General features: G+C 37.1%; 2 protein-coding genes across 2 annotated transcripts; both read left to right on the forward strand.

Annotated features, from left to right (window-relative positions):
* Positions 1 to 503: 503 nt before the first annotated feature.
* On the forward strand, positions 504 to 1,799 carry LOC149384284 (uncharacterized). Its single transcript, XM_089628015.1, has 2 exons — positions 504 to 771; positions 862 to 1,799. Exons 1-2 carry the CDS (start codon positions 504 to 506, stop codon positions 1,797 to 1,799), a joined length of 1,206 nt encoding a protein of 401 aa, XP_089484141.1.
* A 4,891-nt stretch (positions 1,800 to 6,690) lies between these two features.
* LOC149384285 (mini zinc finger protein 3-like) lies at positions 6,691 to 7,833 on the forward strand. The gene has a single exon (XM_089628195.1). The coding sequence runs from the start codon at positions 7,216 to 7,218 to the stop codon at positions 7,492 to 7,494; it is 279 nt and encodes a 92-aa protein (XP_089484321.1). The 5' UTR covers positions 6,691 to 7,215; the 3' UTR covers positions 7,495 to 7,833.
* The last annotated feature ends 5,400 nt before the right edge of the window (positions 7,834 to 13,233 follow it).

The raw sequence follows: 13,233 nt of genomic DNA on the forward strand, positions 1-13,233 counted from the left end.
AGTTGAAATTAGTGATTATTGGCATGATGAAGTTGAAATAATAGTGTTGATTACAATTAATTTGATGATTATTGTTATGGTTATGTAGATGATTATTGTGGTGGTTATTATGTTGATTTTTGTTATATGATTATGAATTTATGATTAGTGTAAAGTTAATTTGAGGTATGGCGTCCGACCCGACATACAAGTATTGCGACCCCATCGAAGGACGAGCACGTGCATACAAATGCAAGTTTTGCGGGCACATCATTGGAGGTGGTGGAATCACACGTGTGAAGAACCACTTGGCGAACGTGGACAAGGCAAAAAGCGTTAAGTTTTGCGACAAAGTTCCTCCTGAAGTAAAATTGGAAATGCAAAATTTACTCCACGGGAACGTTCTAAAGAAAAAGCAACGTAAGACTCTGGGTGAGTCGATACGAGCAGACCTCCGAAAAAGTCTAGGGGGGAGTCGAGACTCTGACGAAGACGTAGACGAAGAGCAGGAACTTCGTCGCGTAATGAAGAGGTCACGAGAGGCACAAGCTGCCGAACAATGGCGGAAGGAACGTGAAGGTCCCGGCGGATCATCAGGAACTCCTCCAACGACCGCACCGTCATTGTACCGGAGCGATAGTGCGCGACAAAGAAGGGTTGATGAAGCGCAACCCGGCATCAAGAACAGATTGGCCAAAGCCATTGGCCGATTTTTCATTCACTCGCAAGTTGCCGCAAACAAGACAGTTGACCATCACTTCATGAACATGATTCATGTTTCCGGTGAAGTCGGTAAGTAAAAAACTTTTTATATCGATTTTACAAATATAAATTGCAATCTTTTGTATGTGATGTTGATATATTGATATTATTTACCTGTAGGACCGAATGTCCCGCTGCCCAGCCCGAAAGACATTCACGGGTGGATACTCGACGAAGAGGTACGAGACATGCGAGCGTATGTCGAAGAACAAAAGGTCAAGTGGCAGACGTACGGATGCACTATCATGGCCGATGGATGGACGGGACCCACGAGATTAAGCATAATAAATATTATGGTTTATTGTGGTGGGTCCGCCGTCTTCTTGAAGTCAATTGACGCGTCCGACAAGATCAAAAGTGCGGAGTACCTATTCGGGATACTCTCTGAGGTGATTGATCAAGTAGGACCAGAGAACGTGGTACAGGTCGTCACCGATAACGGGTCCAACTACAAGTCTGCGGGGAAGAAGCTGACGAAGAAGTACAACTTGTACTGGACCCCTTGCGCCGCACATTGCCTAGACCTTATGTTCGAAGATATTGGGAAGAGGCCAAGTATCGACAACGTGGTGAAAGCTGCTCGACAGACGACCAAATTCATCTACAACCACGGCTCCGTTTTGTCCAAGCTACGAGAGACTAGTCCGGGTGAAATTGTGAGACCCGGGGCGACAAGATTCGCGACCAACTACTTGGCTCTCAGAAGTCTCCGAGCCAAAAGATCACCTCTCCGGAACCTCTTCACGTCTCAATGGTGGGATGATTTGAAGTTGTCGTCCTCACGAGAAGGGAAATGGGTTGCCGAAAACGTTTTACAAGCCCGTTTTTGGCAAGGTGTCGACGACGTGTGCGCCATATTCGAGCCCATGTACACGTGTTTACGACTAGTGGACTCAGAGGTGCATCCCACCATGGGGTTGTTGTACTATGTTTTCACTGAGATGCGAAAGCGGTTGGAATCACTTCATGGGCGTCAGTGGGTCGTAGACATCATCGACAATAGGTGGAGCAACCAATTAGGCCACCCGTTACATGAAGCAGGTACTGTATTTTTTTAAATTATATTAAGTCTATTATGACCCTAACATTATTTTAAATTATGTGCAGCTTTTTTCCTTAATCCAAACTTGCAGTACAACAGGGAAATCCATAAGGAGAGTACCCATATGGCCTCGGTGACCAAAGTGTTCGACGCTCTACACCCCGACGAAGATTCATCGATGTTGGCAAGTGAGTTGTTGTCATTTCGAGACATGCGAGGTGACTTCGCCCAGAAAAGTGCAATGACTACGAGGGGCACCGTGAATGCAGGTACAATCTCATGAAGATGTTATTAAAGTTTTGTTCACTTCTTAACTACATTCGTATTGAGTGCAGCTACGTGGTGGGAACTATATGGGAATCATACACCTACGCTGCAGAAGTTGGCAAGGCGAATCCTATCGCAAACGGCGTCCTCATCTGCTTGTGAGAGGAACTGGAGTACGTTTGCTTTGATTCACACGAAGCAAAGAAACCGTTTGGCGTACTCAACGCTCGACAAGCTTGTCTTTGCAAGCTACAACATGAAGTTGAGCGTGAGAGACAAAAGAGCAAGGTATGCGGACGAAATGGAACCTCTCGATCCTCTTGATATCATTGAAAGGGCTTTCGATAGGTCAGGCGCGGATAATAATGGCGACGATGAGCTTTACCGTTGGATCGATCCGGTCCACATGGATGGTGCTGACAACTTGCCCGATCCTTTGGCGGAATCTCATGCTCGGACAGAAGGAATACACGTCGAACAAGTTTTGAGTGAAGAGGTCGGAATTGATACCCGTGGTCATGATTCAGGGGGTAGCGGGTCACCATCACACGGGGGCGACGGGTTTCAATACACGGGCGGGGAGCAATCCAGGGCCAGAGGATCTCAATACCAGGGCGGCGGGTCTCAATACCAAGGCGGCGGGTCTCATTATCAGGGCGGCGGGTCTCAACACGGGGATGAGCCATTCAACCCGTTCTTTTTTGCTCCGGAAAGTGGCGGAAATCAAGGCGGAAACCAAAGAGGTATGAACGATGCGATCTCTATGTCGGGTAGTAATGAAATAGATATATTGACTTCAGAATTTGGAGGGTTCTCTATTACACCCGACGGCTCCGAGATTGGTTATCCACAGTTCCCGGCGTCATACGACCCTTACGAGAATCAATCTTACTCATCCTACACTTATGTCCCCGTCCCTGTCCCTGTCCCCGTCCCCGTAATACCCGTGATCGCAGTGGAAGACACACATGAGTCCTACAATGGGTACGGTCAAACCCCTTTCACACGTTGGGAGGACGGTTGTCCTCCGTACTCGCGTCCTATTAGTCTTAGTCAGGAGACCTACGATTATCACTTTCGTACGTGGTTCAACACATATTCTAGTTCCATGACGTGGTACCAGTATAACATGATGGTGGATGATCAACCACGTCGCAGATCTAGGCGGCGCAGATTTCAACCCCCGAGGCACTCCACTTATAATTAGTGTGTTTTATTGTACGTGTTGTAATAATTTTATACTCTACTTATGGTATTTTATGTTTAAGAACTCAGTTTATGTTTGGTATGAACCTTTGTTTGAAGTATGAAGTATGAAGTATGAAAACTATTTTTATTATTGTAAAATATTTGTCTGAATCCCCCTCGGGTTCCTACATTTTTTGCCGGGTTCCTACCGGTAAACGGGTTCCTACCGGTATCGGTTTCCTTTTTTTTTCCTGAATCCCCCTCGGTTTCCTCTCCGGTAAGCGGTATCCCCCTAAAATTGGGGCCCCGGTACGGTAACGGTAACGGTAAGGCGATCCTTGATATATACCACCAATCACCGTCAGAATATTACAGCTCGAATATATTAAGACCTAATTTTTCTGTAATTATTTAACAATAACGATTAAATGCATCCTAGTATGTAACTTTGTAAATTATTCATCAAGTTTTTAACTTGTAAAATCCAAGAAAGATATTGTGAACTTCTTTATTAAAATAGTCCCACCAACAAAGTCCTAATTTTCCACACAGAGTGGAAGGATTGTGTGGAAAGAGAACAGTTAGTTGATTTGTCCTAATTCATATTTTCTTATCAATCCTGAAATCCATATCTACGCCACCGATTTTGTCTGAAGATTTGTTTTCTAGCTAGTGGATAAAGCATTCATAGAGACCCTTGATATGTTTTTGTTAAAAATCAATCCCTTCTAACAACAATAACAATAATAGTATTCATACGGTTACGCGTGGGACGTTTAAATATTTTGACAAATGAAAGATAGGGCTCTTTGAACTAACCATGTATAATGCATGCATTTTCAATTACAGCTACAAAAATATCTTTGTGAGATATTCCAATACATACACACAAGCACAATGTGCACGTATAGGTCTTGATTGACAACTAAATTGTCCTTTGTCGATACTCATTCTTCTCCTTATTATAATATTGTGGGTTGTGCTCATATTGGACACATCATTAACGCCTTATTTTGTGGTTGTCTCTTATCTTTCACTTATTGATTTCTTAGCACTTTCCAGTTCCAAGGGCCGATTGTCCAATACCGCACAAAAGATGCACTAATGGCTTTTATTTCAAAACATCCTCATAGATTGCAGATGTCTAGTCCTAATTAATTTTTTTTTTGAATGGTTTGAAAACCGAGATTACAAACAACATTTGTATCACTATAAATAAATCTTAGCACTCACCGTCTTTATCATTAGGATCGATCGACTGAAGCCAACTATCCGAATGAGAAGATAAGAATGTACACTCTATTTTAATCACAAATGTGGCTCTTTCGAGCTACCTTCACTAATTTGATAGAGAAAACCAAACAACCGAGGTCTACCAACTACACACAAGTTGTTCTTCTTATCTTGTAGAGAAAAATATGTAAATGCTCCCTAATTGGGGATATGGTAAGATAGTCAATACATCTCTATCCAAGCTACAAACCAATTCATAGGATATAATACGCACTATATCTAACCAAATCAAGAATAAAGACTGGAATTACAATAATGAAAGAGACTCCACAACATCTTGTAGCTCCCACCATTACAAAACATGCCGAAAACTTGAGGACCATGTGGATGAACCTGTATGCGATTCTCTATTTGTCGAACCTCCAGATGCCTCTCCAACCGGTGAAGTTTTCCACTGTCGTGTTTCATCCCGAGTCTACAATCAAAAGGTTTCTGCTCCTTAACAATGAACAAGGAGGCAAGGTTGTGAGTGGCTGACATGAATGGACGCTAGGCCACGCAGCCTAGAAGCAAGAGAAATAAGGGGCAACGAGAATCCATTATAAACGGCGATATCCGATGGTAATGACAAATAATCTGTTGTGAGCATGCAAGTCTTGAGCCTTTTGACCGGCTTGAGTAAGTGGCACATTGTTCCTTTTAGGGCGAAGTCTTGTTTATTTATGCTCGAATACTTGAGTCCTTGTGTGTATTTGCGCTTGGTTTCAACCGCTAAGAAACGAATCAGCCCATCGTATTTGAGGGTGGCATGTGTTTGTCTTATTTCGCCGAATATGCATTATCCATGGACATGTGATGAGTGGTGACGTCCTTTGGATTTTCACGATCATGCATTGCAAGGATTGTGGGGCCAAGTTGTCATAGTTTGCATTAGTCACTCGGACGTTGCATCATCTCATGTATTCTTTGTGGACTCTATGTGTGGTGTTGTGCCCTTGGACACGACTTTCTTGAAGGCGGATTGTGGGATGGATGTCTTTGACATGTGTCGTGCTCTTCGAACTTAATTAGTTTCTAAGAGACGGTATCCTTTAGACTTAGTCTCTCAAAGGCGGTTCATTTGGACACCGTCTCTCAAAGACGGCGTGCTTTACATTTGGTCGTTTTGGAGATGGTTTCCTTTGGACTTAGTATCTTAAAAACGGTGTCCTTGGACTTGGCCTTCTATTTAACACCTTGTCAAGCGAGAGGGCCTTTGTTGGCCACATGTGCACTTTCGGGTCAAGCGTCTCAAGAGCGTCTTGCGTGTGCCTTGGACATATCGTTAGGATGTCTTGTGCATCTCAAATAAGTAGTCTTGCGGGTGTTTTGAACGTATCGTGAATTGAATTATATTTTTAATATTTAAATAATTAGACTAAAATTTTAATTGTGAACATTTATTTGATTATCAATTCGCATATGCAATTAAAATTCTTTTATTTTATATTTATATTTATATTGAATTGAGTTAATTATTAAACAGCATCTCATCGATGTTGAAACTACTATAAAGTAGGGATTGTCCTTGAAATAATCATTTTACGGTGTAGGAGATGGGCAACTGTAGATGATAGAAGTGTAATGCTCTTAATAATTAAAAACATGGGTAATTAGACAAGATTTGTTGTCACAGTACTTTTATGGGGCCATATCCGCCTTCCCTTTATGTATCAATTCGGACCCACGAAAACAAATTAAAATTAGCATCCACACACCCTGGTTTTGTCATCACCTATTTGGTTTAGTAGTTTCAACCGTATGATTTTGCTCCACTAAACGCGTTTCGTCCCCTATCAAAGTTAAATCAATAAAGTCGTAACAAATCAGTAATAATTACAACTACAAGTTTCTAGTATATGTATAGTATAGGGATTAGTTGTATGGAAAGAAAAATAAAGGTGTCGAAATACAAGAACTTCCAAACTTTCTAGTTCAAATGTCTTGCTAGGTCAGGTAAGATATCATCTCCAAAACGGTTGGCTTCTTTCAGTACTATATAGAGGTTTTGTAATTATCTCAAAGCACTCAATTAGTTTTTTTTTTATATATGCAAATTTAAAACCAAATCGAAAGTATTATTAATTAGTCATCATCATCACGAATAATAATTTTTAACTAATCTCAGAAATAATTAAAAGGACCCGCGCGCACGAAGTGTTGAATGTATAACATGATGGAGAAAACTTTATTATATTGAGTATATTCAAAAGAACCCCGCTTTTCCTTTTCTACAGCATGACAAAATATGAGATCGACGTGTCTAACAAGCATAGGTGAACACAATGAATTTCATGTCCACCTATTGTTCCCCCTTTAGTTCTTTCTTCCAACCCTATATTGGGGCCATAAATATAAAAAACAAAATCGGTAAAACAAGGCTGCTCTATAATCAAAGCTCTAGCTTTCTCTCTGTAGCTATAGAGCCCCTCTTTCTAGGGTTGGAACATGGAAACGCCACTTTCAAGTTTCAACAATCTCTACCGCTATATATACTAGTTATCATATTCACATACCCCGCCTCTAGGGTTAGGGTTATTACAGAGCACAACTATACTAATAACTGAGTACTGATAAAAAAAAAAAAAAAAAACCTAGCTATATATAGCCTATAGTAGGTGATATTGTTGTAATTGAAATCAATCAACATCACCGATTAATCAGAGAGTGTTTAAGTAGGAGAAGAACTACTCGTGATCGTGAGTATGAAGAAGAGGCAAGTGGTGGTGAAGAGGGAAAGGACGGCGAGCTCGTCGACGGTGGTTCGGAGCACGGTGAGGTACTGCGAGTGCCAGAAGAACCACGCGGCCAACATCGGAGGCTACGCCGTCGACGGCTGCCGGGAATTCATGGCCAGTGGGAGCCACGGCACGGCGGCGGCGCTCACCTGCGCCGCCTGCGGATGCCACCGGAGCTTCCACCGCCGCGAAGAGGAGACTGAGGTCGTCTGCGAGTACTCCCCTCCACACACGAATTCTAACTAGCTAGCTCTCTCTCTCTGCCCGGTAATATAATAACCACACACACATACCCATTTATTTATCTATATATATATATATATATATATTTATATATGCCTACAAGTGTGAATATAGAGACGTTGTCTTTTTCTTTTCTTTTCTTTTTCTTTTGTGTTTGTGTTTGTGTGTGATAAGTTTAAGTGATCATTTATGAAAGGTTGTGTAAGTATGTGTAAGGTCCTTTTTTTTATCAGGGAAGGGAATGATTTCGAAAAGGGAAGAAAAAGAAAAACATGTATTCTTGGAAGAGAAAAACTCGTGAGAACATATAATATATATATTTCTGTTTCTGAGATTTGTTGATTTTGCGAGTTTCTTATTTCTGATCAGCTGTATATATATATTTATACCCATGCTTAAACAGCTAGCTCTTGTGGGTTATTTGTCATGGGCAATGGGGGGTTCCATAATTAAAAAATTCAAACTACCATATGCTTGCGAGTATGTATGTACGTATATGTTTTTTTATACGTATGTGAGTATGTATAGTATAATCAGCAATTAGCTTATAATGGAAAGAAATTACAAACAGTGTTAGGGTCAGCTTCTTCTTCTAGTCTATAAAGCACTCTAATCGATGCTTGACCTAATTAATAGCTTGAATTTCTAGCTACTATTTCTTCCTAGCAAGAGCAGGTACGTATCTTGTCACTATTTTTTTCAAAGTAATATCAAATTTGAATTTGTGAATTAATTAGGTTCCAGTCCTATTTGCAAACATATACTAGAAACAAAAATGATGGTACGTAATCACTTGCGTATTTTAGTCGGTACGTATGGGATATCTACGGTATTCGAATGTAGTTTATAAAAGTAAAACTACCCAGAGGTAAAAAAGAGGAATCTTAAATGTATACTATTTGGCATAAGAAAAACAAGGTTCATGATTACCAAAGGAACAATCAAAGTTTATTTTCATGACAATCATATAGCATTCAGAATATAACATTTGAAAAAGGCCCACACATATCCAATCATATTATCTCGGTACATTTTTTTATCATTATAAAAGATACAATCAGTTAATTAATAAATATAACAAAATGAAAGCTCATAAAAAAATTTGAACTGATAATGTTTTATATACAGATGTCCCTCCTCTCCCTGTGGGTTTGCTTGGAAGCTTGCAAAAAACAAATTAAACAATAGACATTAATAATACACATTAAAAGAAAAACAGATATTATAAATAATGCTATAGGTTTTGCAAAGGACCAGTGCATTTCCTTTGAACCATGATCTGTACACTGCTTTTGTATTCTCATTCTTTATACTGAACATTATCTGGATTCTGTACTATATTTTTGTTTATTTGTTCTGACCTATAGGATAGGTCTTCCAAGACCCACACGCTAATTTAATAAGACAAGAATCTATTATATATTGCATGTTGCTTTAGAAAAATTCTAAATGCTATTGAATCTATCAAAACACTTAGCAGATTGCGTGTGTATGAGGTGTACTTTTAATCACAAAAAACTGTCCGGGAGACACTTCGACCGTATTTTAGTATGATTTGTTTTTATTTTTTCTAAAGGTTATTTAACGAAAAACTTATTTATATATTTCAACGTCTTTGATTGGTTTATATTATATTATTGTTTTGACGTACCAAAATTATTGTTTCAAGTTATGAAACTACCATCTAAACCTAAACCAGATTCATATACATATTTATATAATTTTAGACGCTAAAATCGTAATTTGAAAATAAATTTGTAAATTATTAGAAAACTAATTATAATCATTTTTCATCTAGGTTTCAAATTTGTAAAATCCCATATAATACGAAATGGTCCACTAGATCAATGCTTGAATTAGTTTGTCCACTGATCCGTTTATTCTTTCTATTGTGTTACTATCTCAAATTTCCAAGTTGTGCGAACTGGTCTAGTTTTGAGATAGTCTGAGATGAGATAAAACCATTAACATTTCTGCAACAAATTAATGCTAAAATATTTGTTAACCAAATTTAGTTGCTAAATCCACCATATACAGTAATGTAGCTAACGAAGCAGTCCCATAGTTCTTTCTTCTTCTGACCATGAATTCTACGTATCATATACGTGCAGGGAATAAAATATTACTTATAAGGTGACTTGTGTTTATACATATATATATATATATATATATATATATATTTCAAAATCATCATTTAGATTTGGTCAAATTGAATGCATAAAGAGACAAAATAAAACTGGTAATATCTGTATGTGACGTGTGAAGGTGTATTCTTGTTCCTAGCTTCTTTAAATAATGAATTATATGGTAAGTTTAGGTGCGCATTTGACTTATAAATCGTTGAATAACTACAAACCAGCTTCCTATAAACTTCAGTCAATATTTGACACTTCAAGTGATAAAGCCTATATATCCCTAATTATTGTTTTTGTAATAATATAACCTGAAGCTAATATAAACTCAAATTAAAAGAAAGGGTAATATCGATATGGTCAGCTTTTACTGTATTTGTACTCTTTTTTTTTTTTTTGAACAACTGTATTTTTACTCTATCAACAATATTCGGAAATAAACTGCTCACGGGAAATCGAACAAAGTGATATTCTCTTATTCAATAAAAATAAATTTAATATTCTCTATCGATCAGACACAAAATATTGCCTTTTCTTCAGCCAAATGAAAGGGCTGTCACTTGTTTTCCGTAAGAAAATTTAATTTAAAATTACCTTTGATTTATAATTGGAATATATCAATAAAAATCATTCATTTTAATCATATGACTTAATATATATTTTTTTTCTGTTTTACACACTATCATAAAAAATAAAAACCATCAGTTTTTTTTTTAATTATAAACCCTTATACTCTCTTTTTGTTAAAAAAAAGTTTAACCTTAAGTAGTGTTAATTTATATCCCCAAATATTTTTAAAATAACCAAAATTAAGATTATATGTTTATAATTTAATCTAAAAACATTCAAGGTTTGCTGTTTTTTTAACTATTATTATTTTTAAGGTTTCTGTAATTTATTATTTATATTCTTCTATACTAAAAATATTTATAATAAATGTCAACAAAATTTTAAGTTATAGGTATTTAACTATAATTTTGATATTAATGACTATTTTACAGATATTTATTTATAGAAATTAATATTTAGGGGTTAATAACTTTTAGTCTCACCTTTCTCGTATATTTGTTTCACTTTTCTCTCTATAATAAAAGTCAACGAAATTTTAAGTTATTGGTATTTAATTATAATTTTGATGTTAATGACTATTTTACAGATATTTATTTATAGAAATTAATATTTAGTGGTTAATAAATTGTAGTTTCGCGTTTCTCATATAATCTCATATATTTGTTTCACTTTTCTCTTTTTTTTTGTTTTTTTTTTGTTTTTTTTTTTCCTTTTTAGTCTAGTTTGGTTTGTATAACCAATGATCGAATTAGATTTTTAGTGCTGTTTCATGCTTTGCCAAAAATAATTCACTTGATTCACCCCATAAGTGGAAATCCGGATTCCATCTCCATACATTGACTCTAGCACACATCAAAGAAAGAGGTTTGAATGACTACTTTCATGAAAGCATTATTCTTATCTTATGTAATAATATATGGCTTAAATATATCAGAGGCAGTGAAACCATATTTGAACGGTTACCTAACTCTGTCACTTCCGTTGGTCTCTTCAAGTGTCAAATAATGTTGTTGGCTTTTGCAATGAAAGCAAATTGGATGGTGGAAATCCGATATCAGCACATCTTTAAGAATCAAACAAATTTATTTAATTATATAAATCTTTTATGTTGAACTGGAGGTCCACTAAGTGATACAGTTGAAAAGATATAAATTGTTGACTTATAGTATAAGAAAAAGGCAGCGAATATACAAGTCTTTGCAATAATATATATGAGATTAGAGGGTTTAATTTACGGTATACGTATATGCAATTAATGACTCGTCATTTATACATTGCACCGTCTATTGTCACATCTATGGTGTATATACTATATGCCTTCGAAACCACTGCATATTATCTGAGGCTGTTATTTGGCTATTACAACGTATAAATATAAGCAAAACTATTTAAGTTATCTAAAACGACACCATTTGTATGAGGGTTTGTTTGGCAGCAAAATCGCCACGGCAAATTACAACTTTGAGAGATTGTAAATATATAGTTGGCATTTCCTAGTAACCAGCAAATTAACCATCTAGTGTTGATTTACTAAGAAAGGTCTTTAGAGAAGAAGATGAACTTGGAGATTTTGTATCGACTTAGATCCAATGTATAACATACAAAGTATTTATGGTTATCTTTGATGCAGTATAAAGTAAAACAACGACAATAATAAAGGCTAACTACAACAAATGACAAATTAACACACGACACACGATAGCGAATGGCTAATTAGTCATTACAAGCTCCCTCGAGCTAAATCCGGCGACACGCAATGGAAAAGGGTAAAGAGCAAAGACATCCACTACTACAAAATGGGCTATTAACGTCACTCAAAAAGCGACACACTAGGTAATTTGCATCGCTTTTTGAGCAACGCAATATCTCATGCTAGCTTGTCCGCAAGATACGAAATCGAGGAATAGAGAGGGCCTTGGTGAAAATTTATGCAATCTATATTTCAGATGGCATAAAATAAATTTCAAGCTCTTTTGCTAACACCTTGCCTTGCACAAAGTGCACATCAATTTTGATATGTTTTGTGCGAGAATGAAACACGGCATTGGAGACCAATGATGTTGCTCTGACATTGTCATACCACATAATCGGGTGACTTGTAGACTTCAAACCCAACTCACTCAGCATATTATGAACCATACAATCTCAGACGTAGCTTTTGCAATAGCTCGATACTCAGCTTCACACGTCGAATGAGCGGTCACCTTTTGCTTTTGTGAGCACTAGTTGATTAATAAATTTTTCAAGTACACACGGTATCCAATAGTATTGCGTCTATGTCACCGATGAGAAACAAAGTAAGCACAATGCGTTGATCAGATGAAACATGATGCCTTTATCAAGAGTACCGTCGTGCAAAGTCCGTTGTACAAGTCGCAATTTATAATAGTGTATTAAGGATATATTTCCATTTTAGCGGAGTGCCATGAGTTTTCGCAAACCACTATCAGTCAAGCGTGGTTCGTTATAAATGCAATATAACCTCAAATTTTAGAGAAAAAAAATGCCTCCGATTTTTTGAAGGGAAAATTACTACGTCTAATGCCCAATTTTTTTATAATATATTTTATATATTTTTATAAAAGCCTATTTTTCATTCTTGCCTAAGGCTACAAAATACCTTAGGTTGGGCTAGTGTTGTCAATTGGGCCGGACCGCCCGTGGGCTAACCGGCCCGACCTTTTTCTTAGAGGTTTTGTGTTGGCCCGGCCTTCTTCGGAAAATGTTCGGACCGAGCCGGGCTTCATGAAGGGTCTGGGCTTAGCCTAAAGTATTGGCCCTCAAGCCCGGTCCAGTCCATCAAAAAAGCCCAACTCGGACCCAGCAACCTAATTAGGTCCAATTTGGGTCCAACCCTTTTTAAATAAAATAATATTTTATTTTGTTTCAAATTTATGTTTTATGTTTAAAAAAGAACTTTTGACACATAACTTTAATTTTATATTAATAAAATTAATGTTTTTAACTAACATATTTATTGTTTTGATTAAAATTGTACTTTTTTGAATTTTATAAATATTCTTTTACTATTTTTTTCATT

This window comes from Urtica dioica, chromosome 10 (genome assembly GCF_054948205.1).
Source record: "Urtica dioica subsp. dioica isolate 48M chromosome 10, U.dioica_male_clone48M_v1_H2, whole genome shotgun sequence".
Taxonomy (NCBI): domain Eukaryota; kingdom Viridiplantae; phylum Streptophyta; class Magnoliopsida; order Rosales; family Urticaceae; genus Urtica; species Urtica dioica.